Source organism: Scophthalmus maximus, chromosome 20 (genome assembly GCF_022379125.1).
Source record: "Scophthalmus maximus strain ysfricsl-2021 chromosome 20, ASM2237912v1, whole genome shotgun sequence".
NCBI lineage: Eukaryota > Metazoa > Chordata > Actinopteri > Pleuronectiformes > Scophthalmidae > Scophthalmus > Scophthalmus maximus.
The window spans coordinates 7,658,422-7,685,408 of NC_061534.1; the positions used below are offsets into that span (position 1 = coordinate 7,658,422).

At 42.2% G+C, this 26,987-nt stretch overlaps 2 protein-coding genes and 1 long non-coding RNA gene across 6 annotated transcripts; 1 reads left to right on the plus strand and 2 right to left on the minus strand.

The window, feature by feature from the left end:
• Positions 1 to 730: 730 nt before the first annotated feature.
• LOC124849730 lies at positions 731 to 9,824 on the minus strand. Its single transcript, XR_007030206.1, has 3 exons — positions 8,994 to 9,824; positions 4,903 to 4,994; positions 731 to 858 (listed from the first exon to the last, which is right to left on the minus strand). It is a non-coding gene; the product is annotated as an uncharacterized LOC124849730 (long non-coding RNA).
• Positions 855 to 15,596, plus strand: lhx6a (LIM homeobox 6a). Of its 3 annotated transcripts, none has more exons than XR_004784900.2 (9): positions 855 to 1,333; positions 2,317 to 2,388; positions 2,623 to 2,805; positions 4,894 to 5,015; positions 12,407 to 12,627; positions 12,937 to 13,037; positions 13,210 to 13,305; positions 13,644 to 13,798; positions 13,951 to 15,596. XR_004784900.2 is itself a non-coding variant. In XM_035607339.2 (9 exons), exons 1-9 carry the CDS (start codon positions 1,256 to 1,258, stop codon positions 14,028 to 14,030), a joined length of 1,128 nt encoding a protein of 375 aa, XP_035463232.1. In that variant the 5' UTR covers positions 855 to 1,255; the 3' UTR covers positions 14,031 to 15,596. The 3 variants fall into 3 exon arrangements, 2 of the variants coding, with proteins under 2 accessions (XP_035463232.1, XP_035463233.1); XM_035607339.2 differs by having other exon boundaries at positions 13,624 to 13,798; XM_035607340.2 differs by having other exon boundaries at positions 12,410 to 12,627; positions 13,624 to 13,798.
• A 717-nt stretch (positions 15,597 to 16,313) lies between these two features.
• On the minus strand, positions 16,314 to 26,974 carry morn5 (MORN repeat containing 5). 2 transcript variants are annotated; one of them, XM_035607348.2, is made up of 5 exons: positions 26,667 to 26,973; positions 25,775 to 25,922; positions 24,207 to 24,318; positions 23,822 to 23,953; positions 16,314 to 16,509 (listed from the first exon to the last, which is right to left on the minus strand). In XM_035607348.2, the coding sequence occupies exons 1-5, from the start codon at positions 26,711 to 26,713 to the stop codon at positions 16,391 to 16,393; spliced, it is 558 nt and encodes a 185-aa protein (XP_035463241.1). In that variant the 5' UTR covers positions 26,714 to 26,973; the 3' UTR covers positions 16,314 to 16,390. The 2 variants fall into 2 exon arrangements, with proteins under 2 accessions (XP_035463241.1, XP_035463242.1); XM_035607349.2 differs by lacking the exon at positions 16,314 to 16,509 and adding an exon at positions 19,506 to 19,652 and having other exon boundaries at positions 26,667 to 26,974.
• Positions 26,975 to 26,987: the final 13 nt, after the last annotated feature.

The window sequence follows — 26,987 nt, forward strand, 5'->3', positions numbered from 1 at the left end:
CCCCTCTTTGTGTTTCACCTGCATCATACTGTCAATTTTAATACGCTCTCTTTTTTCATAATTTTCACGTCAATTTTATTTGTCCAGCGCCAAATCACAACATTGTCTCAAGGCACCTTACACAGTGAGGTCATAATGGTTGGATAGTTTTTTCCCCTCTAACATTGCAGAGCGTAAATATATTGCTGCACACAATCATTGTGTTTGCAGAATTTGTATATGGTCTAATAACGAAAAGAAAAACGTAAATCATGTAGATACATTTAAAAAGCCCACGTGGAAGCAAATAAAAATAAGCATATTCTACTTTATATTGTGGAATTTGTATAAATCTACATTATTTATTTGAATCCTATTTTTTTTTCTTTCCACGATAATTCACATTTACTTCATAAATCCCACGCTTTGCATGGAGACGGTCTATAAAGAGAAAGTCTATTCAAGTGTGCTATTTACTGCGTTATACAGTCAGCGGCAGCAGTTGTTTATTTGCAGTAGCAAATAAATGGCAATCACATAACTAAATATATATGTCCCCCCCCCCCCTCTTTGCAGCCGCTTTAAATGCCTGAGATACCAAACATGCAGCCGCACAGTCGGGAGTTTGAGTCAAGTTTTCTGTCACGACTGTTCCATACCGTGTCCAACCTTCTCCTCCTCGCCCTCCCCCTTTCTTTAACTATAAGTCAGGCCAGAGGAGCCACACTAACTTCCACTGCAGCTCTGCGCAGACGAGCCACGGTTCTTCTTTGGGGTGCGTGCGCTCTCGTCGTCGTCGTCGTCCTCCTCCGCTCCCCCCACACTGCACCTACGAAGCCTCGGAGTAAAAGCTGCCAGCCCTTCAATTTGATCCACTTCCTGTAGTCAGACTCCTTCCCCAAAAGTGGAGCGAGAGAGGGAGGGAGAGAGAGAGAGGGAGAGAGAGAGAGAGAGAGAGGGGAAAGGGAAGGAATCTTTCGGTTCCAAATGCGGCTCTCTGAGGAGCAAGCAAGCAACTCCTCGTCTCTGCTGCAGTGTGTATGAGTGTGTGTGTGTGTGTGTGTGTGTGTGTGCGCGCGACAGTGTGTGAGTCGATTCATTAATTTGTTTTTGTTCTTTTGGCGTGAAATACAAAAGTGCGCCCGGGTCACACCAGAGTCAAATGCACGGTACGGATGGTACAAGTTCTGACGCCCGGCGCAGACTCGTCCCCTGATCCCAGCACGCACCGAGCTCGGAGGCACCGCCGCACGCTGCCGCGAGACTCCAGGGGTTCATGTACTGGAAAAATGAAGTGCTGTCCCCTCTCTCAGAGGGAAATCACACTCTGTCCGACGGGATTCCCACGAAGCAGGTAGTAACACCTTTTTTTTTTTTGGACACAGCCGCCTTTTGAAACTGCAACTCTACTGTGCGTAAAAGAAAAGAAGAAGAAGAAGAAAAATCCAAATTGGAGACGTAGAGTATTTACGCGCCGCTCGGGCCTTTTCGCTGAATGGGACTTTTCGTGGGGTGTGACATCTTCGAGTGATTTGTGGCATAACGATGCAATAAGTGGCCTCGACGATGAGAGACGATTTTGATTCGCCCTCTTCTTTCACGAGCTGATCTGTCGCCGCCGTTTATTCGCAGCCCGCAGCGGATCGTTGTTTTCGTGTGTGTGTGTGCGCGTCTTGTTTTGTTTCGTCTCTCCGTAGTGATGTCACGAGATTCGCCGCCGAGATCAGCTGCACGCGCCAGCCGCTGTGAAGAGGCACGCGCCCCCTCCGCTGTATGAATAGCGTGATTTGCGGCTCCTCCGCGCGAGCCCCTCGAGGCGCTGCCAATTTTCGCCCGACAAAGAATTAGATTTTAATTACAGCCATTAGAAATCAAATTTGCAATTCTTCGGGTGACCCGTTGCCTCGTTCTGATTGACAGTTGAAATTGACACTCCGGGTCCCTCTTATCCGCATGCGTTTTCCAGCTATTTGTAATTACAGGTAGCCCCCCCCCCCCCTCCACACACACACACACACACACACACACCACCCCCTCCACTCTCGTGTCCTGGATTGCGAAGAAAATACTATTATTCTGAGAGGCATGGGTTAAGGGCGGGGGGGGGGGGGGATCAATCCAAATTGAAATAGCTTCATTAAATCGTGCCCTTTTGTTGCGGGGGGCCCTTTTTAAACAGTTTTTGAACCGGGGCTTTTATTGTCGGGACTACTTTATATAGGAGCAGCCGTGAAGGGGATGTCCGCAAACGTCTCCCCGGGAGGGTTTCATACTCAGCTGAAGATGAGACGGGAGAAGTGATGAAGACTTAACCGTTCACTGCACGTCTTGTTTTAGGTGATCTCTGCCGAGCACCAGGGTACACCGGGAGCCTCGCGCTGCAGTGTGGAGTCCAAACACGCCCCAATGGTGAGCGCTTCTCAGCTGCCTTCATGTGCTGTGAAATGCGTTTAGTGCGCCTATTGCGCACAGGCTGGCCCCCGTGCGCATCCATGACAGGATTCATGCAAATGTGATTGTATGTGCGCACTGTGTGTGAACGTGGCGACATCTGGACACATGGCACTGAGGGTGCGTCATGATGCGGATTGTGTCTGTGTGTTTGTATATGCTGAGCTCTGTGCCGGTGGCCCCTCTCCGCAGTCTCACTCGGACGCGGAGTCCCAGCGGTCCAACATGGAGCGGGAGGACACCCGCTCGGCCGCGAGCACCCCGTCCACCCCCTCCGTGTGCTCGCCGACCTCCACCGCCAGCTCCGTGCCGTCCACCGGGAAGAACGTGTGCGCCAGCTGCGGCCTGGAGATCTTGGACAGATACTTGCTGAAGGTGAGAGGCCTTGTAGTCGTGTTATTTTTTTCTCATTATTTTTCTGACATTGGCATTACACGGGCAGGAGCGAGCGGAGGAGGGTCCGGACAGGCCTGCTGCTGGGGGGTTTGCGCTGATGCTCATGAATGAACCGAACAGCCTGAAGCGCAATTCATGAGAATAAAATAAAAATAAAAAACATAGGGGACAAATGAAACTATAAAACTGGATAAGAAAGACATTTTCCAACCGTTATTATCTATGGCCACGATGTCAACAAAATGCATATTTAAGCCTACACACCTTGCAAATTAGTCATAACTAACGTTGTGATTATTATTAATTGGATTATTTTGTGGCTGCAACATGAACAAAAAGACAAAAGAAAACCTGAGAGTGTCTGTCTGTTGTTGCGTGTAAGCGACGTTAACTCCAGAGTTGAATCTTAGGAAACACAGTGACAGGAACCGACGGAGCCCGCAGACAAAACAGGGATGTTTTGGTTTTTACACGTTTTTACTGCCTCTGCTGTTGATGTGCCCTGTCTTGTCGCGTGCGCTCGCGTGCTTCCAAACTTAAAAAGGGTGTGTGCTTGTGTGCTTGTGCGCGCGCGCGCGCGTGTCAGGGAGTGTGAAGATCATCAGTCCATTATCTGACTGATTTTGTTCTCAGTGTGCATCTGTCATAAGAAACACCCTGTTATTTTATTCTAGCAATACTTTTTTCGCAAAAATATATTTGTATGTATTGTAAGGAGATAAAAGAAATCGCTTCAAAGATTAAATTAATAACAATAGAAATCATCTATTGTTGTTTTGGTGTTGAAATATGCCTAATTGCATTTTATCTGACTATATTCTTTTATTATAAATCTGGAAATAAAAACACAGAAAATATATTGGTGAGTAATTTATAAAATGATTAATGAGTAAATAAATTGATAACATCGACTGTGTATATGTTAAATCAATTATGTGCATCATTTATTTATTCATTTGGAGTATGGTTGTCTTTGTTAATGGTGAAATTATTTTACCCTCTTTTTCTTTTTTTTCTGGCCGGATATTTAACATGTGGCAGATGCTGTAGATAAATGTACGTATATAAATAAAATCCTATGGTAATAACATGTAATGGTTATAAATTGGTCGAACTAATTGCCATAATTAAAAACAAAAACTAAGTTGCATGTATTCAATTCACAGAGCAGCACAGTGGCCATAAAATGCACTTTTAACAAAAAGTCCTATTTTAAAATTAACACTTGTGTGACGTGATATATCACGTGTGTGTGTGTGTTTATTACACTAGGCTAACTACCTTTTCTAAATGTTTAGTTTGCAAGACAGCCCTCGTGATTGCTCGCCATGAAATATTTGTCTTATTTTAATTTTCACATTTTGAAACTGGGCAGTGAGATAGCTCCGCAATCTGCAAAACTACAAACTGATTTCAATTATTTCATCAGTCATTTTTTAACAGACTTGTTTTTCCATGCCTGCATGACAGTTATCATTATTATGAGGTTTTTTTTTCTTCTTCTAATCTTACTAAAATAATTGCTGTTAAATTAAAATATTGCACTCGGAAAAAAATACGACATTCAGGCATATACTTAGTTGGAGGATAAATATTTCTCAATATAAAAATAATATAATAGGCTCCATAAGAAAAATAGGCTTCTCAACAACAATAATAGCCTTGACGTATATAGGGCTACGGAACATTAATCACGGCAATCTTGAGACAATAACACTATTTGGCATGATATAAACACGTCTGAAGCAAAACGAAAGATCCCGTTAAGATATTACAGATAATAAAACATCTCCTTATTTGAATATTAAAATGATAAATCATAGAATGCCGATTGTGAGTGAAACCCAATTTATTGACCGTAGTAACATTTTGGTTATAATTTCGAGTTAACAATAAAGTTGTATTACTACGTCAGAATAGATACGACATTATTTATTTATTTTGTCACATATGACAACGTGAATTATCCAGCGACACCTACTCGTCCTCACTGCAGTGATTTATCACGCGTGTGTGTGCTTGACACGGTGTGTGTGTGTGTGTGTGTGTGTGCGTGTCTCTGTGCAGGTGAACAACCTGATCTGGCACGTGCGCTGTCTGGAGTGCTCCGTCTGCAGGACGTCGCTGCGTCAGCACGGCAGCTGCTACATCAAGAACAAGGAGATCTTCTGCAAAATGGATTATTTCAGGTAGGGTAAGTTTGTGACCGTGTTTTCAAAATACCGCGTCCACTCTGGTCTCCTCTCTCAACCCCCCCCCCCCCCTCTCTCTCTCACACACACACACACACACACACACACCCTTTTAGGTGGATGTGGGTTGCCTCATGTGCTCTTGAAAGACCCCTTTTAAAAAAGCTGAAAGTCTGTAACAAAACAAAACTCTTTACCTACAGCGAACAGCTGAAAGATCCGCAGTTTTGTTATGGCCGTAGTCAAAACACACACACACACACACACACACACACACACACACACACACACAGAGAAAGAGAAAGAGAGAGAGAGAGAGAGAGAGGAAAAAATAACCTGGAAAAGTTGTAAAAACTGCTCAGATCAGATCAGATGTGTTTAAACGGCGTAACACAATGAATCGAGATGATTTTACGGATTCATTTTCCGTGGACCACAGTGAGAGCTGACGGACCGTGAATATATATATATATATATATATATATATATACATATATATATATATATATATATATATGCCTGTTGGTATATATCCACATGATGCATTTTTCTGCGCTAAAGAAATGCTGGGGAACTCACACTTTCATCACACACACACACACACACACACACACGCCTGCCACGAAGCGTGTGGTGGCTGTTCACTCACCCCCAGAGGGGAAACTAACGGAAATCACGGGAAATAGTTTGAGTGTGTGTGTCTGTCTGAGTTTAGTCGATTCATTAAGAGAACCCTTAAGTGCAATTTAATTTTCTCTTTTTTTCTATTCTCAATCCTCAATGCAGCATTTTTTTTAGATTAGTTTGGGGTTTAAACATATGTTTTATAATAGCACAACATGTGACATCCATGTTCTTCATTTTCAGAGAATCAAACGAACCAAAATCAACTAAAGAAAAATTAGGAAATTAATCTGAACTCCATAGTGCAATATATCTATTTCTATTATTCCCTATACATTTACAGCAACATACTGAAAACAATGTGTCAATCCCACATGCTCTTAATGTATAAATATGTATATATATACATATATATGTATATTTATATACATATATATATATATATATATATATATATATATATATATATATATACACGTGTGTGTATCCACATACATTTTTTACGTGCAAGCTACGAAGAAGAAGAGATAGTGACACTGACACTGAAATCCAGTTTGTTGTTGTTTTCATCCTGAGATACCCGTGTGTGTGTGTGTCTGTGTGTGTGTGTCTGTGTGTGTGTGTTTGGAAACAGTGTTGAAGTACTGTATTTCACTTAGTGTGTATTTACCATCACTTAGATTTGATTCTTGTGCAGCAGAAGACAAGTACGTCATGGTTGGCTGGTGTCTTTTCTCATAGATTTTTAATATTGTTCACTTTTTTCAGGATGCATGTGTGGATTCAGGTTGTGCATGCAATATATGAAAGTTTACGCGTGCGTGCGTGTGTGTGTGTGTGTGTGTGTGTGTGTGTGTGTGTGTGTGTGTGTGTGAACGAGTATGTGTGTGGTGTCCGAGGTTAAATAGGGTTCACACCCCATGAGCAACTGCATATAAAAATTCTGTTCAGTAGCCTGGAGCTGGTGTGTATAGACACACATGCCTGTTTGTGCTTATCACTGTGTGTGTGTGTGTGTGTGTGTGTGTGTGTGTATGTGTGTGTGTGTGAGAACTAGTGTTTTTCTGATCGAAACCTGACACCAAGCCAACACTCTGAGGTTTATAATCACCAGCAATTAGCCGTCCTCCACCCCAGAACCCTCAGGCCTCCAGATCAGCAATTAGATCGCCCCGAGTGCCTGGTCAGCAGGTCTGTGATCTGAATGTGAGTCCTATACAAAGTCAAAACTAGCACACACACATGCGCGCACGCAACATTTACATACATTTATTAGCGTGAATATGCTTTACACATTGCCTCCTTTTACTGACTGTACACACACACACACACACACACACACACACACACACACACTGAGAGCTCTGTTTATTTATGCTTGTCCAGCAGCTGCCAATCATTCTGCTCATTTTTTTTAGAATAATGAAAAGATCTTTGTTTTTGCTCCACCACATCATAATAATATTTCACCTGAGCCGTCTCCATTTAAAGGCTCCTTCATCATTTACCCGTCACGCCCCTCAACACTGCTCTGTGAACCATGAGCCGGTATTAAACACACAGAGTGGACTTTGAATATGTCAATAAATATATGTGCGTTTTCAGTTGTATCATCATGAGGGGTACAGATGTAGCTGTCAGTCACAAATCATATTCCTCGCCAGGGGACGTATATGAAATACCACAATTTAGATTCAAAGCGTGTCTGAATGTGGAAGCGTTAAATGTTTTCGCACAAGTCGTGCTGAACCGTCCGTATTTGATCTGAAGTTCACCGTGAACTTCCAAAGAATAACTGTGAAGACGCACCGTGGAATTCATGCAGCAGCTCGTGGTCAACACTGAGTTGAGAACAGAATCTGTCTGACACAGGTTTTAACATTATTAAATAATGATAAATAACTACAATTAGCCGATGAGCCACAGCTAGCCGTAGCCAAAGCTAATTTACCCCTGTGATTGTAATGATTCATATCACATAAATAAGACAGACTGTACTTTAATCATGACAGAGAACAAATGTCAACTTCAGATAAATGAGTGCAAATTGTGGTGTAGGTAATCTACATTTAAGATATATATTTAAATCCATAGATTAGTTTATTGATTTGGTCAAATGTACAGGAAAGCAATTTTTCAAAAAAAGCTTCAAACTTCAAATTCTTTTCCTCCACAACTTCCCTGGTTGTGAAGTTGCTAATCCCTGGCTCTGTAAGGCAGAGTAGCCATGAATTTAATTACTCTCTCTATACTTTCTGATTTACGGTATGAAGTTGACCTGCAGTGTATAGGCACGACAAGCGAACGATAACACATTTGAATTGACAGTCTGTATATTCAGTAGATCGAATAATTAGATGTTTTCACAGTTAAAGTGCGGCATTTTTCTACTCTGGTGGACAAAATCCCCCATTTGCATAATAATATTTGCCGGTTTTCATTGGATTTCCTTGGAAGTCACTCTGGAAAATGAGGAGCCTTTTTTCTTTTTTAAGAAAAAAAAAATCTTACAGTAACTGTGAAGCTTTTGCTGCAGGCCCCCGGGGCCTGCTGCACAATGGTGACTTCTGTAAATATAAACTGTAATCTGGGTTTAGGCCAGAGTCAAACTCGGCTAAACACCAGTTGCGAGTCCAGATCCTCTGGGCCGCCTTCAAACCTCTGGAGATATTTCTTCATCTGTGTCAGCCTCTCATCTGGCTTTGGACTGACAGCTGCTTTAATGGGGCGTAATAGCAGGAAATCAGAGCGGGTTTCCCTCCATATACCTGTGAGTGTGTGTGTGTGTGTGTGTGTGTGTGTGTGTGTGTGTGTGTGTGTGTGTGTGTGTGTGTGTATGTGTGTGTGTATGTGTGTGTGTGTGCAGGGAGGTTGTATTTTTCGGGATAGGGGGTGCAGGACAGAGCCCACACTGTGCCTCTCAAGCCCATGTCAGGCCTCAGGGGCTTGCTGACACACACACACACACACACACACACACACGCACGCACACACACACACACACACACACACATACACACACTCTAACCATTTCTTTATCAGCCATCTCCTCTGACCCCCCCACCCAACCCTCGCCTCCCTGCACCACCCCCCCCCCCCCCCCCCACCTCTCGCTCCGTAGAAACCTCATCCTTGTCCGTGAGCTGCAGGCCACACAGGAAGTTGCATTGCTGCACTAATCAGGGGCACCCTGGGATACCGACACTGTAACCAGAGTCCATGTATGTAGGGAACAGTGCTGGTGGAGATGTGTGCACATGTGGGTGTGTGTGTGTGCGTGTGTGTGTAGTGCAAGTGCCTCTTTATGTGAGTGTGCGTCTGCATTGTAGTGATGATTATTCATCAACCTACCTCTGATTGCCTGATTACGTCTCCATAGCAACAAAGACGAGCAACCGGTACAGACAGAGAGAGAAAGTAAGTTTTATTAAAAACTGAATAAATTAACAATTATAAAAAGACATCTGTCACACAACGCTACACATTTAAAACAAAGTCTAATCAGTTAATTAGATTATTTATGGTGAAAAGGGAAGATGATACTACAGAGAATTCACTGTATTCACAGTAACTGCAGTTCATTTCTTTTTTTACAAGCTCAAAGAACACAGAATAAAAAGTGTCAAGGTGTTTTTAGTCGGGGTTAATATTTTAAAGCCCGGTGATATGTTAAATCTGTTAAAAGAAGCTGTCTGTGAAGTATTAAGATCACGTTCCCGTCTTAGATTTCCACACTGCAGGCCTAACATGAACCTCGCGCCCTGAAAACCGCACAGTCAAGCAAAAACTCTCCCAGGACAAATCTAATAGAGATTAGAGTATTCTCACAGCACATCAGGAATAATCCGAAAAACATGTACCTCCTCATTCCCCTCTGTCAGCAGCAGGTGAATTACTGTACAAAAAAATGGAATGTAAAGATTAGACCAAAGAAGGGGCGCAAATAGGAGAGGTCTGGGGCAAAAGAGAGTTTTGCGGTGTGGGATTGTTCCCTCTTTGTGAGTGATATAGGGGCCATGAGGATTGACATTGCTCCAAAATAAACACCAGGTTTTTGGTACAAAGACAAAACAAGATAATAAAAAAAAGACACAGCAGAAGGAGGGAGGGATCTGAGCAGATGAAGACTGAGGAGGAGGGGGTTAAAACAAGGGATGATTTGCAGCTTTTCTGGGTTCTGTCTCGGAGCATGAAACTGACAAGCTGTCATGCCGGATTAGCCGCAATGTTCCACAATGTTTTCCTCTTCACTGTAGGAAACAGGCTGGAATTCTCCATAACAATATGAAATAATACGTACGATACTGTACAGGAAGCCATGGAGCCGATTTGTCTCCAGCGCGGCTTTATTGGGTTACAAGAGCTTTTTGGGGTTAAGTTGCGCATATGTGTGACAACTTAAGCCCCTCTGGAAGTGCCATGCCGGCAAATTTCATTTCAAGGTCACCGCAGAGACTCATTGCTCCGACGGTGAACGGAATCTGATGATGTGTTTTTGTGTCGACGCCGCTGCGCTGATTCAAGATTGGTTTATTGAACCCTGTCAGACGGACAGATGCGGAGTCAGACAGATATGTGAGGGGCGAGAGGAGGGTAATAAGCTATAAATATTCCCCACTACATGCATGAAAATGCCACTTCTGGCCAACAAGCCCATGTACATGAGGAGGGGTATGGGCTGGTGAGATGTCGGGGGCTACAGTATGCTTTCATTCCAGATAGAGTGGAGCCGAGTGCACTGATGAGCTGCCAAACCCACTCACTTGGCAACCCTCATGCTCTCCTGCAACCCAGTCATCCTGCTCTTTCCCTGCCATCGACGCTCTTTACTTTGCCCCCCCCCCCCCCCCCCCCCCCCCCCCCCCCCCCAGCTCCACGACTCTCTCTGCTTCAGCCACTTACCTCCTCCCTCCTTGTCCATTGTTCTCATCCTGATCCATGCCCTCGCCAGCCCTCGCCTCCTTCATGGCTTTCAACTGCTGGCCGCGTCTCTGAATTCGGCTCGTGTTTGCGACACTCAGTCTGCTGAAAAAAGGCGGTATAAGGAATACATCGTCACACATATTAGTAAAGATTTCAGGATTACTGAGCCTTTGGTTTCTTGATCTCTGGGTCGGAGCCTCTTCGTGAAATTGCAATTCAGTTTGAGCAAATTTTAAAATTTAACGCTGGCTGTACAGTTTGCCGAAATGTGGCTGTTTATGCTTCTGGCCCCCTGTTTAACTCCTGAGGTAGCACTTTTTCACGACTGCTTACAAATCCTGCCGCCCTCATCAGAATTGGCAGCTGTAAAAACCCCAACAATGGCTCTCAGCCCGACCATACCCACGTCAGACTGAGGGCGATTTACACTCATCAAACCCATGATTTAAATTTAAATGAGGAGTTTGATCACTTTTGATTTTTGTGTAGATCAAGAAAAATTGGATTGATACGTCAGTTGCAAGAAAAAAAAAATCTCTGTGAAAAGAAATGTTTGATGATATTCTACATTTTTCCTATTTTCAACAAATCCAATAAAAAGACACGGTGTGGCCATAATAAAGACATCCATAAGTCAATTCTACGTACACTGGTGCTGGAGCACCTACTGTGTATTAATCCACAGATGATATTGTAGTCCATGGCAAATGCACTTTTTCCTCACGTTTGACTACAAGAGCCGTAGTGCCTGGTTTCAGAAATTCATTTTTTAAAAACTATTTATGACCCAGATTGCCACCTGGATTTGGATTAAAAGGCTCACGAGGCGAAGTGCCACAGACAGGGAGGAAGGAGGAAAACGTTGAGAGAGGAACGCGTTACTGGGTTTGGTTCACAGTGAGAAAAATATAGAATATAGAAACACCAGGCTTGTCCTTTGAGAATAAAATGTTCCAACACTCACATGTCAGAATGTTAGTGTACTCAGCCTTTAGTGCTCTTTTAACCCTCGCATTTCTCCCCTCAGTCACATTCACAGCAATTCAAATATTTCCACCGGCGCAGAGTATGTTTACTTTAGACTTTGTAAAATCTTATTTTGAGCCAACAAGTTGACATCCAACCCTTTCCCTGCCTAGAGACTCTCTCTCTCCCTCTGTGACTTTCTTTTCATTTATCTCTCATCTTCTCCGCCTGTGTGCCCCCCCCCCAACCGGCCAGAACAGTAAGTCAGGTGGTTTAAGTTTAAATGTCGCCTGATCTCACTGTTGCTATCAGTTACAGCGGGCCGATTTAGAGTGATGTCATCCCGTTCTTTTCTTCATCTTCCACTGTGTGTAAAACCACCCTGGCGTACGTATTTCGGTTTGTTCCCTTGTGTGTGTGTGTGTGTGTGTGTCCGTGTCCGAGTCCGTTCCTGTGTTTGTGTGGGAGCATGTGTATATGTCAGGGTCTTCATGCATCAGCCAGGAAATTGCAGGTGTTGGTTTGTTTGCATTCAAGGCTCAGCTTGCAGCCGCAGTCAGGAGTCTTTTCTGAAGGCCACATCCTCCTCCGAGGTTTCTTCCTTCAGCCCTTTGAGTTCTGCCAAAACTCCGAGGTTAAAAATTTTAAAGTTCAGCTTTCCCCCGAATATTGTCAGAGAAAAGGACGTCTGTTCATGTGTAACTCCATGCGTGCACTGTCTTGAAAATGGCCCCCGAGATAAGATTTAAAATATAATCAGCTGCTGCAGTTTTCTCTCTCGAAGTTGCTGCTCTCACTCCATCTACACGCCAATAATTCCTCATTCTGTTTTCTCTCTGCCGCCTCCCTCGCCTCTCCTTTTCTCTCCCCCACAGTAGGTTCGGTACTAAGTGTGCCCGCTGTGGGCGGCAGATATACGCCAGTGACTGGGTGCGTCGCGCAAGGGGGAACGCATACCACTTGGCGTGTTTCGCGTGCTACTCGTGTAAGAGGCAGCTGTCCACGGGAGAGGAGTTCGGCTTGGTGGAGGACAAGGTCCTGTGTAGGATCCACTACGACACCATGGTGGAGAACCTCAAGCGAGCGGCCGAGAGTGGTGAGTGGTGGTTCTTGGCAACATTCACAGCAATTCTTCTCAGTGGCTGTCCAGATGTTTGTCTCATAAGTCTCCTCCCAAAACCGGATCTATCCAAATTCATGCATTTTTAATGTAGATCATATTATCGTCTAAGCACGTTCAGAAATAATCGTTAAATGAGTCAAATCTGTAATATTAATATTTACATTGGTTTATTTGCTCTGATTAAATCTAATTTCTCAGTGGTTCTCATGTATACCCACAGGATTATTAGGTCATGTTACATTAGTGCAGGACTAGAATGTGCTTCTCTCTGTGTTTTATCAGGCAACGGCATCACGTTAGAAGGAGCAGTTCCAACGGACCAAGACAGTCAACCCAAACCGGCCAAAAGGGCACGGACATCCTTCACTGCAGAACAGCTACAGGTCAGACACACACGTCGCATCAGTCAATCGCAGATTTAATGATTCACCATTCACCATATTTGAATGATTTTACCATAAATACACTATTTAATGCTGCGTTGTTGTTGGTGGTGGTGGGTTTTTTTACACACAGATTTCGATATAATGCTAATGTTTCTGTCTCCATTTGTAGATCATGCAGGCTCAGTTCGCCCAGGACAACAACCCAGACGCCCAGACGCTACAGAAACTAGCCGACATGACGGGCCTCAGCAGGAGAGTTATACAGGTCAGTCCACATCCTGTCTACTCTGATACAAGCAAGTGCACTTATGTTTTAGTTGGCTGGAGATTAATGTGTTGAAGTAGAATAAATCAGCAATATGCAAACACTTATGGCATGATTAAAAGTGAAAAGGTCAGAATATGCAAAATATCAATATATTTACAGCCATATGTTGATGTATGAATATTCATATTAATATATTTACACAATTTCTGCCTGTCATTAATGATTTAAAAAAAAAACCTACCTTCAAAATGAATCAGCCCTTTTTCTATTAAAGAATATAGCTACATGATGTCTGGTTACATTGCGTCTTCATAGGTGTGGTTTCAAAACTGCAGAGCAAGACACAAAAAGCACACGCCCCAGCACAGTGGGGCTCCGCAAGGTCATCCCCAGTCCAGAATACCCTCGTCCCTGCCCGATGAGCTGCATTACTCCCCCTTTGGCAGTCCTGAGCGGGCGCGCATGGTGGCCCTCCATGGCTACATTGACAGTGAGTTGTGCTTTTCTATTATGTGGTGAAAAGGTCCATGAACCAGCTGCTTTTTACTCAATGACGATTGGCTACGTTTTCTAAAGCGGAGTTTTCTTTATTTAACCATTGTAAAATAAATCCTTATCATTTGTTGTTTGTGTTTTCTTCAGGTCATCCCTTCTCCATGCTGACCTCTCAGGGTCTCCCTCACCAGGCCATGTCGCTGCCCCAGCTTCCCCTCAGCCGCTAGCACTCCACGATGTGACCCTCGTGACCCCTAACCTCCAGAGCCTATCCCTCCATCTTCCACCAGTGACGTCTGCCAGCCTGACCCGGAGGTCAAGCCGGAGTCGGCTTGGAAGAAAGGAAAATCTTACAAGAGCTTCGCCCACTTGGAAACAGAAATGGAAGAATGCTGGAAAACGTCATTGTGGGTTTTTTTAGTTTTGTTTTTTTTAATCTCTCTGAGGACAGGAATATCTCGCCTGCAGCCAGTCTGACATAGTGATCAGCATTTATCATTAGGAGGAACTCAAAGACTAAAGTTTACACCACCAAAAGGACCCGTTTTGCTTCAAGTGTACAGCATCTTCCACTCTACTCATCTGCCCTCTGACTTGAAGGTGGAGGCAGTTTTCAAAGGATAAGACTAATCGACTGAAGCCTCTTGAGCGCTGTCAGAATATTGAAGAAAAACAGAGGGGGGAAATTTAAAGGGGGAACTGTCAATGTGGCCCGGGGGCTGGGCAACACACGGCAGGCTACGTTAGAGGTAAGACTCCACCCTCTTTTCTCTCTAAGCAACCATGAAGGATACCGAAACGCAAACAAAACATGTTCACAGTTGAAATATTTAATTTAGGAATGACATAGTGGTTTTATAACGTCTCAGAAAAACTTCGCAGCTACATTTTTGGTAAGTTTTCCACTGAAATTAGGTGTAAAAGTAAAATTTCTGTTAAAGAATGAAAAATATTGTGTGCCTTATCTTTTTCCATCATCAAAATAAACTGTAATTGGTTACAGCAGTGAAATCCTAGCCTGTAATTCATCACTTTCAGATTTGGGTTTTTTAATTTGAGTGTGGTAGACAAAATTAGGAGAATTTAAATCTTCCATTGGTACAAAATCCTAATTCTATTTGTAGAATATTGACTGCTTGTCATGAAGGAAAACCACACAGCACAAAGCCTCTGCTTGTGTATTGTTGAATTATGGCTGTAACTGTAGAATTGGGAGCAAACAGATTTTAAGCTGCCACAATCCTGTTACATTTCTTCAAAATGTTGCAGAGGCTGAGGGAAAGGCTGAGATGAGCATAAAACGTTAAACTACACAGATCTGATATGTTAAAAGTTAAAACATTTTCATATTTCAGGTGTATTGTCACTAATTTATGATTTCAAAGATGTTTTTCTAAGCCTCTGTGTGTATGTGTCTTTCGTACAAAGAGGGAGACGGAGTATTGGTACAATATGGACAGTATAAAACAGACTGGGGTGTATAAAGTAAGCTCTGTGTGCGCGTGTGTGTGTGTGTGTGTGTGTGTGTGTGCGTGCGTGTGTGTATCGGCAGGGGTAGAGAGTGTGCATCTGTATTTTAGTGCCATGGCCAATGTGTGAAGAACAGGATCCAACAAGACCTCAATGTCCTTGTATTTATTGAGTTGGTAAATCCCTGTAAAGCACTTTTTTTCCCCTCTGAAAATGTTTTGTTTTTGTTACAAAAAAAGATGAAATGAAACAAAAAGTTTATTTGATAGACTGTGCATCATTAATGTTTTGTGTACTTAATTGCAATAAAATAGAATGTGATATTTTTGTGGTTCTGGATCGTTTCTGAGCATAAATTAGCGACCAATTTTAATTTCCTGAACAACACGAGTGGCAAAAAACAAAGAAAATTGGGTACTGATTCATATTTTTTTTTTTCAAATGGCAAAAATGCAAATAAAATCAATACATATGAAGTAATTGTATCTTCAATTTTTAAAAAAAATTAAGAATGATTTTGAATGTGTAACTAGGGGTTATGGACACATGAACATTTTTGAAATTATTTTGTGCATTATTGTGTGCATTAATGTGTCTGTGTGGGAGTTGTTTGTAATGTGTATTCGGCATGAAGCAGTAAGGGTTTACTTTTTATCTAAAGGCACAGGTGTTCATGGGGTACATTTGTACCATTACATATAATGCAGACTGTTTTAATATTACCTGCATATTAGCAATAGACAATATTTGCAATATTTAATTTCAGAGAACATGAATTCATATTCCTGCTTATATGACAACCATGATATTTTCATAACCTTCACTACTAAAAAAAATCATGGGTATGTGATGTTTCCATGGTGATATTTTAAATATTATCCATATGTTGTATGCAGATGCAAACCAATATTCATTCAGTTTATTTGTCATTTAATCAAGTTAAAACACACACACACACACACACACACACACACACAATAGATATGAAGAAGAATGCAAAGAAAGACATTCATCCCACAAGGTGAAAATATAGACAGAGGATCAAGACAGTAGTTTTAATATCAGTAAAAAGAAAATCCAGTATCCAGTATCATTTTAAATATAATTTAAAAACTTATCATGTCATAATGCTGGTCTCCTCGGGTCTGGTTGCTGCAGATTTCTCAGGTTCAACGACATCAGCCTCATCCCAAGCTCTTCGACAAGTGCGCACAATCCACTCGTGCTCCTCGTCATCTGTTGGAAAGATTGCAAGTAATGGTTGTGATTTGGGCTTTTTTCGATAATGATGCTTGAAACAAAGTTTGGATGAAAAATGAGTCAATTGTTTTACAAAACGTTTGACCTGTGTCCAAAATGGGAAACAGAAACACAAGCCGCAGATTGAAGTGTGAGGGGTGCACAGCGAGGAGCTGCATGTTCACTGCCAGTAGGCCTCAGCCTGCATAATTAAACCGCAGGTCACTTTGTGTGTGTGAGGCTGAAGTGCCATTCACGTCTCGGGTAAATTTGTCAAATCAAGGCAAACCCAGGACAATTAGCAGAAGATAACTTCTCAGAGACACTTCAGACACCAATAAATAGTACCCCCCCCCCTTGTGAAAAAAATTGATGCCTATTTCTTTTTAAACCGAAATGACTGCGAGAGGAGCTGATAATAAACCAGTTTTTCATTGTTAAAACTGGAACAAGTAGCTAATTGCAGGGGAAGTGAGCGTTTTTTTTCCTCCGGGGCGCGTGCAGCTGCACGCACTTGAGCGCCTCCCGCGCCTCCCGCGCCTCGCCCCCAGGTTCCACCGCGCGCGGGGCTCCATTGTACAGAGGCGCAGGTCTGCGGTTCGCGCACTGATTGTGCGTAATTGCCAGCGATGGGCGTCAACGCTACCAGCCACTTCAGCTATAAGGCGAGCCCACTCCCCTCCTCTCTCTCTCTACCTGCTCTGGTCGCGGGGTCAATTGAACGCATCGGACACGCGTGGACAGCTGCCGCGCAAAAGCATTTCCAGCCAGTCTTTGTGCCACACTTGTGCGTTAGAGGGAAGCGGTAGATAATTATTGCGCGTTGCCAAGAGACTGACCTCACTTATACAGCCACAGACCACAACCTGCCTTAATGATGATTAGATTGGGACATTTTCAGATTTGCTGTGATTCCGCCCTCTTCAGATTGTGTTGCAGCGTTTATCTCAGGACTCAAGACGCGTGTAATTGGCACCGAGAGTTATTTGACGGCACAGGTGGCTGGTTTATTCAGACAACTGCAATCCGAGGGCATTACGCTTACCAGTTTTGGTTCAATGCGTGTAATTTATAGATGTCAAAATGACAAAAACTGCTAAATAAAATCACATCATGTAGTTGTTGTCGGTTGGTCTGTTATTTTTTTTGGGGGGGGGGCAGGCCTGTATCATCACCTTAAAATTCAGTTAAGTGCAGCACAAACACACACTTGTTTATGAGACAGTTTTCTGGTCGATATCCATCTCGACAGTTACAACCTGCCTGGGTGACCTTTACGCAGTGTACACAGAGAGAGTGTGTGGAAGCGATAATGGCACCTTGTTAAAGTCTGTTTATTCTAATCCTTAAAATACACTCCGAGGGAAAAGTGTTTCCTTCCAGCCTAATGGCGGTGAATTAACACACACACACACACACACACACACACACACACACACACACGTGACAGACATGGCTTAATTAGCAAAAGCAAAACTCTGCTTTCGTGTAGTAGAAGTGATTTGCATAACACATGACTGCATTCTGCGGGATTTGATGGCAAAGTAGAAAAATAGGGTAGTTTTCGTGTAAATAGTGACCTGGTCCACCACCGACAGTGACAAGGAGCTCCACTTGAAGGACTCACCAGTTGAAATATGCTCGGTCATTATATAATAATATAAACACATTTTGTGGTTTCCAAATGGAGGCACTACAGTGAGTCAAAAGTGCCTAAATCTGAAAGCCCTACACAAACATTCATACATGTATAAGTCATCTGTCTCCAATTCACTGCAAACGGAGCAGCCCCTCAGTTGTGTTTCGATCACGTCACAGGAAAGAGCAGCGTTTGAAGGCGAGATACTGATCTCTAAAATATTTTAATCCATCTGTCACAGCTCACATGATAAAATCCTGTTTTACGGTGATTTTTATGGGGGGGGGGGGTCTCAAAGATGTATGAAAAATGAGAGTTTCAGGAAAGGCAGCGTGAGGATATGTTCCACTCCCCAGGGCCCCTGGCCGATGTTATCTGTCTGTGAAACACCTTGGCTGGACGGGGACAAAGGGAGGGGCCGCGGTTTGGTCACCAGAGGTGTTTTCCTTGGCAGTGGAATGTTTTCAGTGTGGAACTCTCTCTCTCTCTGTGCTGAGTTTCAAAGGGAAGCGGTTATTCCAGCAACAGGAAAGTGCTACAAACAATATAGCAACACATGGCCCCTGCTGGAGCTGCTGCCGCCCCCCTGCCCCGCTGCCGAGTGTTGCTGCCTGTTGCCAAGAGAGAATAGACATAGCTCGCCGTGTGCGTCTGTGTTTGTGTGAAGTAACAGGATGCACTCAATCAGCGGTGGATATTTGATTGTGCAGATGTGGCCCGTGCATCTTTTCCCTTCATTACCCTTTAATTACTGTTTTACAGAGTATTGCAAATGTTGTATACTGCACCTCCAAACTTAAGCAACGACGATCCTCTCCAGTCAGTAATGACACATTTAAGTAAAATTCCATGTCTGAGGAAGTTCGGGGGAAAAGCCTTTTTGCTTTGTTTGTATTTAAGATATTTAGTTGTTTGATTATTTGATTTGCGTTTCAGATTCAACAGTAATCATTTCATTGTGTTGTTGTCTGTTGGCTTTATTGAAGCTGGGTTATGACACAGTGAGGTGGCTGTAAGTGGAAGCACATGTTTGCTGTAGTGCTTTCATATCACTGCAAAAATGCAAAACAAAATCCAATCGTAAATCAAACCTCATTCATTAAACACCATTGGCTGAATTGCACCAAGTGTTTTAAAATATATGTGTATGTATATATATAAGAAGTTTTGATTCAGGCATGATCCTTATGCTTTTAAGGGTCTTAAGTTCAATTCAGAGGTAAAACTACACCTGATGTTTGCCACCGAGGAGAACTGATGAAGACCAATGTGTATTTGTTTTTCCTATAAAACACTTGACTACAAAATGCAAAAGTATTTAGAGGGCCAAAGGACAAATGAGCATACAAATGTCTATCTGCTGCACAGATGATTATATTTGAAAACAAGAGAACAAAGATGAATTGGTCTGCCAGCTCGTCCACGAGTCAAACTGAGAGAGATGGGAGGAACATCAGCCAGAAACAACGTCTGTGATCCATGAATGTTCATCTTTCATCACCTGCAATTACTCAAGACACACACACACACACACACACACACACACAGTTCATCACATCTACAGAGAACTGCTTAACTGTTGTGGTGATGATGCGAGGGCTGTAAACCCTATTGACAAATACTTAAATATGTCATCGTAGACATGAACAAAAAGCTGTGACCCAATTCAAGTGCCGCCTCCTTCAGAGTCTACATATGAAGACCGATTGCATAATAGCAGCGCGACTAGGCTGTCCTTTTTTTAAAGTCTCCTTCAAACGTGGTCAACAAATGTGTCCAACATTTCATCCTATGAAGGATCCAACGGGTCAAAGTCAAGTCTATTAATATAGCACATTTCTCAAGGATTTCTCGTACAGTGGGCAACTGCAGTTTCATTGCAAGGCGACAGCAGTAAGTGCTGATCACATCTTGGTGACACAAATGGGAAATCCGCCATAGACCAGTTTGGTAAGGCCTTTGCGATCTCTATCTATGGGGCGCAAACGAAGGCCATCTGCCTTCGTCAATTTTGGAGAAAAAAATGGTTCTATAAGACAATTTCCCCCTAAACAAGGAGCCAGGAAACAATGACCAATGTCAGCCCATGTGCGTTCATGTGTCAGTTAAGGGGGGGCATTTGTCATCATCCATTGGTAACACACAGACTGCTGCCTTTGCGTGGAGAGTCAATTTTGGTCAACGCCCTTAAATGGCTCCTCTAACCCATGTAAATGCTTCCTGAAATTTGTGATGTTTTTTGCAGAATTAGCCAAGTGCACCATTTACAGTCAAAAATCATTCTAAGCCTGTTACTGTACATCGGTGTCTGAGTTGCTGTACATCACATTTTAACTGTTTATCCAAGGTGACTTGAGCTTGGGGGAGCAGTTTGTGGTGCAGTGTCTTGCGCAAGGATACTTTTTGACATGTGGACCACTAACATGTCACAATTATTGGCCAACCTGCTCTACCGCCTGCCGATCCTAGTGAAATAATAAATTATTGGCCTGGAATTTTGAAAGAAATGTACAAGGTAATGTAGAAACAGATTCACTTCAATATGGGTCTCTTGACAGTAAGTGCCTCAGTAATATCACACTTTACTTTTTTTTAACTCTGTGGACACTCTTTGGGGGTTTCCGCAAAATAATCCCAACTGACTCTTGCACCTTTCTCAAACTTTACATTTTCTGCACAGTCCCTTGACAAATCCCTCCCCATGCAGGCGTATCTTCAGCTCCTCGATGACAAGAAATCAGTTCAATTCCAAAAATACCTTGCACCTCTTGGGGGATATTAGCAACAGATCCTATTGTTTCAATGTTGGCACTGTTCCAAGCAGGGCTGTTTGTCCAAGTTAGTAACGGTAACTAAGGAGGGCTGGACCGGACAGGACAGGACAGCAAAAAGAGTTTTGCTTGTTATTTCCAAGCAACAATATTTAGTTCCAGGAGGTAAAACTTGAATCATCTGCACTTTAAAACAGTTCCATATGCATAATTTTTCTTTTTTTCTCTTAGGCTTTTGTCCTCTCAGTCTTCACGGCTTACTTAGCCCTCGTCCTACATCCACCAGTTGTGACCATTACATGCTCAGCTCCTTCCTCTTTCCTTGCCGCAGCACACTTCCCCACTGGGAGGGTGGGTCTTCCCCGTGTTCCATCGTCCTCGTAGTCCTCGTCCTGAGCGGAAGCCATTAGGCAATAAACTCAGTCTTCACACCCACTCTGACAAATGTGCCTTCACCTCTACTGCGTTGAAAAATAAATCCATCCAGGATACAGGAGCAGTCTTCTCGAGAAGTGTACGCCCAAGTCAAGAAGGAAGAACACGTATGCATAAAGAATGAATGTGATAAATCCATGCCATATCTATAGATATATATGAAAGGTGCCCTTAGGTGGGGATGACCTGGCAGTACTGATCCAGTGGTTTGATTCATGTGGTATTGTCACTATCAAATAAAGACATAAAATGCCTCCCAAAAAAACAATTAAAAGTGATAAATCCTGTTATAATTTGGCACAGTATAAATACAATTTACTTGACTTGATTTATAGACATTTCTCCACACATGCACATAAACACTACACAAAAAAAACCAAGGCTCACATCCATTAAATAGTTCCTGTTTGACTCCATATTTATCTAAATCAAAACAGTCGGAGCATTGTTGGAAAGCGCAGTTCCTCTTCTTTTTCATCTCAACTTCCAAAAAAAATCATTCCCTCTCATTCTCATCTTTTGTTCTCTTCCTCTCCGTCTCTCTCTCTCCAACATCCCACTGATCAATACCAGGACTATAATGATGATGAACAACCCGCATCAAGGAGAGAATCGCAAAACATATTTTTGTCTTCTTACACATGCTGATGACATCTGGCGAAGATGTGGATCCTCTCCTCTGCTTCCCCCTGTCTCTTGACATATGTAAATGAGATTTGTGTGCTTGTGGAACTAATCTGTATTATGTTGCAAGTAGTTTGTCTGAATACAAATATTCTGCCCAAAATTACATTTCTACCTTCGGGAGCTGGTGAGTCATACCTCAACTCCTTCCAGGCACCGTGACTTGACACGTGTCTGCATTTGTAAGGTAAGAAACAATCGTATCAACCCACAGACAAAATAAAACAGATTCAGGAATCTTCAGATGAAAATCCAGACACCGTAGCTGGACTTTGTCTTATTTCTTTTACAATTGAAGAAGCTGTTTCATAGCATTTCTGCAACTAAGAGCAAGAGGCATGTCTGGTTTTACAAACCTTCATACACACAGTCTGTTAAGTTACTATACAGTCCAATAACTAAGTGTCTACAGCCATGCTGGCAGCTCTGACCTACTTCACGACATTATGGAAAGGCATGGCGGAGAGACATGACGAACAGAGGATGTCAGAAATTGGGAACTCCTATCTGGACACCTGACAAACTGCATTCACTTCACATCAGGAGTTCCAGAACTGGGCACTTGTTCAGTGGAAAAATGTGTCTTGGATTTTCCACATTTGACAAATAACAAAAGAGACAAAAAAAAAACCTTTTGAAATGACTGAAATAGCCTATAGTAGCATGCTTATCAGATGACTTGTAGCAGTAATCTCCCATCAGAGAATCCAGGGGTAATCCACTTAAAAATCCCTCCATAGGTTCATTGTTGTCCAATCCTTCCCATGTGCCCACACCGTATGCTGTCAGACTTGCAGTTATTAAAATATGGGCAAAGACAGAGGGTCTTCAAGTGGCCTTGGTAAAGTTTCTTCTGTGTGGCCTGTTTTCAGAGGAGTTGAGTTGTTGAATTTTTTTTACACAGTGCTACCATATACCATATACCATACCCCCTCAGTACTCATTTGGCTAAAGATGCAGCTTTTATCTCAGTGGATCTTCCTGAGGTGTAGCCCTGAGTGGACATTTCCTTCCTTAAATAATACAAGATTATCGACCAACAATTTAAACAATTACACGAGGTAAAGCACTCCAAAAAACCATTAGCTCAAGCATGTAGGTACAATTACATGTCCTTTATAACCATAAAGCAGGTGTGCTGCAAATTGGAAATATTAGTTACATCAACAGCATTATAATTATGATTTAATGTCGTTCCTAGTTATGATCAATTATGCTGAATTAAATTTCATTATAAATACATTTAGCACACAGCAATCTATCGTTGATATTTATTGACTTTTCATTGGATATAAAACAGTGTGTGCTTAATTTGAAAAGAAAAATTTTGTGTTTGCTCTTGACTTCAGTCTTTCTAATTTGCCTTGGCACCGCAGGCAAAGATGCCTGGATATTACTCAACACGCGGACGGAGCAAATTTGGCAACAAGTTTGGGGGAAAAAAATGTGCATGAACAGAAGAAATGTAAACAGCAAGAAATGGAAGTAAGACTCTAACTGTGATAGAGATGTTGTGAATGTGTCAGCTATACCTGGATTGTGGACCGCAGCAGGTAATGCCTACATTTGCTCATCCCACAGTATTAATTGCTGGGCTATAATGATAATAATAGTTCAAAACATGTGTAGGTTGGACGGAATCCATTATTAGGTTGCAGTGGATTATTATTATTATGAATCAAAGTAAGAGGTTACACATGCACTCAATCTCCCATGGACCAGTGAACTTTGGTGTCACAAAGATACAATGGTGATAATATCAGTACATTCTCTGTCTCACCTGCATTCCTGAGGAATTGGCCTGCGTAGGAAGTGATGACTCGTGTGGTGGGATCATAGAACCCATCGCCGCAATCGTAGCACGAATCCGGAATAACACGTGGAGGATGCAGATCAGTTAGCTGGGATTCTCCTGTAGGAACAGGGCATACGTTTTGTATTTAAATTCTTTTGTTTTTTTAGTATTGAATCATTTATTCTGGCTTACAATTATCAGTTGGAGGAATGGCTCAATGGTTTTAGTCTTCTCTAAAACTCCCATGTGTTCCCAATCTTAATTTATTAACAGCGTTTTTCACTCGAGGCTAACTTTCAACGGTGTTGAGTGTGTTTCTGTGGGAGTGGGCTTGTTTAATCTGCTGGAATGAGTGAATATAGATTCCAACCTGCAGGTCTGAGTCCATTGCACCGCTCACTGTAGAAGCGCCTGTCATTACCGTCGCAGTAGTCCCAGTCCTGCTCGTGGTACTGGAGACCATCAGCAAAGGTAAAGGATCCCTTTTGAGAAAGCACAATGAAAAACACTGTAAATCATCTTCATTCTTCAGTCATAACTTTAAAGGGATAATTCCCACAAACTGCAAAAATCTTTATTTTCCAACTAGCCTTTGGTGGTGTCTCACCATGCAGTGTCAGTGTTGTGTGCCAACATTTTGCAATATCTGCATCTTAAACCACGAAGCTAATGGAATTCCATATGTGCTCCTCAAAGCACTGAAAAAAATACATCCTGAAACCTCAACAGCAGAAACAATGTCTCAGTATAATACACAGAGCTCAATGTAGTCAGTTTTTGTTGTGATTGAAAACTGTTGAAAGAGAGGTCTGGAGGTTATCCTGTGTACATGAGAAAGAATGGTTTCTGGAAAGATAAGTTGCTGGTGAGTTTTTGTTTTTTTAATGTCACTTTTCAGCGCTTTAAGCACCACGGAAGAGTTCAAATGTTCCCCCATTGTCTTTGGGCTGAAGCAGAAATCTTAGTGATGATGGATATCTCAAAACCTCAGCAGATGAAACCAAAAGTGTCTGCAATAATTACCACTCGGGGAAAGTGGAAAAATATGTCTTATGATAGTTTGGGTAAACTGTTCACTATATACACTGACCTCTCTTGAATAAACGTACAGTGTTCAGTAACTTCAGTTTCAACAATTTGTTCTGCAGTCACCAAAAATGGCATTGATTCAGAATTCATTACAAAGTATTTTTAAGAGTGAATATGTGGCAAGGGAACCAATACAAATTCAAAGAGAAGAAAAATGAAGGAGGTGAATTTGTCATTTTTATTCATAGTTTGTTACAGCTTTTGTTATAGATTTAACTAAGTTTTATCTATAGACCATTTTCAACAACCCTTTATAATGCTTGTTAATTAAGGATAGAGCAAAAATTGCAAATGTGCACAGCTGAAATTTGTTTTTTCTATAACAAATATGAAAAAAACACACAGTATGTCCAGGATCCTCAACCCCAAGGGTGAGAAGCAATGATTAAAAGAAGAGGTACATGTTGCAGAATGAGTTTTAAGCTACCGGATGATGAGATGGTGGTAGTTTGAATTTCTGAGTTTATTGAACGGTTTAGGTCTGTTTTAAATGGATGCAAGTTATGTTGGGCTGGCATGGATGCAGTTGCAGGGTTGCCTGGGCCAAGGTTAGTCATGGTTCAGATCTGCTATCATTTCACATAAACCGCAACCGCATTGATGATAATAATTGGAGTGATCGCTGTTGTGGCAAAAGCCCGTGAAAGATTGCAGGAGAGACTACAACTTCACACAGGAAAAAGGGAGGGAAACCTAATAACTACGACAATAACGGTGAGTGATTGCTAAAAGGGACCAGATGTGATATTGACTATAACCAATGTGAAACATGCAGTCATGCATGTGAATGCATATATTCTGACATATATGTAGGGACACACACACACACACACTTACACAACTCCTCACCTGTATAGCTTTGCCGTTCTCCCAAGTGGCCTCATGTTTACTTCCATTTGGAAAGTGCAGCACTCCTTTGCCATGGAACATTCCTTCTTTCATCTCTCCCTCATACTTGGTCTCTGTGGGAAAGGTATATTCTGCTTGTCCTTCCATCCTGAGGGAGTAAGACACCAGTGTCAAATTTAAGCTAACTGTAAGGGTCATTCTATGCCAGCTCAATGAGGGCCTGCCAGTTCACATCATGGGATTTTCTAGAAAAAAATCATGTATACATTTCAATAAATTCATGGGACTAAGCTAAATCCTATAGCTCTACTCCAAACACCTTTTTAGTAATTATTTTTAGAAGTTTGGCCTTTTTCATCAAACTATAATTATATGTGTGTATGTTCTAAGCCTTACCATTTGCCCCTTTTTCACTGGATTGGATTGAAATTTGTACAGAACATCAATGACACCCTAAGGATAATGCACCACATTTAAAAAAAGGTTGAGTGCCATAGCTCTTGCTTAATATAGCTTCAGAGCCAAAAAAAACACACTTTTTTATGATATTTTGACTATATATTTTTTAGGATTATCTTAATTTGCTTGAAACTTTTTAATTGGAAAGTGTAAATGTCCATTGCCAATATACAGAAAAAGTAAAGATGTTATATTACTCCATCATTTAATTATTTTATTTTTCATAAATTAATTGAGTTTCTGTCGTGTGATTGGCTGATATTTGCCAAGCACCAAGTTGCCGCCACGTGATTGGCTGATATTTGCTTTGAATTGATGCGAGCTGTCAGGCCCTCGTTGAGTTGGCACGGAATGACCCATAAACCACTTATTTTTATTTTTATTTGTGAACCCTGGTGTTTTTCGGGTTATTAAGTCATTCATATTCACTCACCAGCCATTTTGTATGGCTCCTTTGTAACTGCTCCCCGTGAAATCCATGTCTGTGCCGTCGTCTCCTCGATACAAACAAAGCACAAACTGCAGCTTTGACAGGGCTACAGGGTTGTGTACGCCGTTACCGTGGCAACACAGCAACAGACAAACCGTGGGAAGCTGCGGTTGAAATTTTTCAGCACAAAGAGAGTGAGAGAGCACCGCTCTCACAGTCTGTTTTCAAAATAACTTTAAAAATAAAACTTGACAAAACGGGACAACACGTCAAATTCATCCAACTGTACTTCTCCCTCCTTTTCAGCATTTGCACTGCGCATGC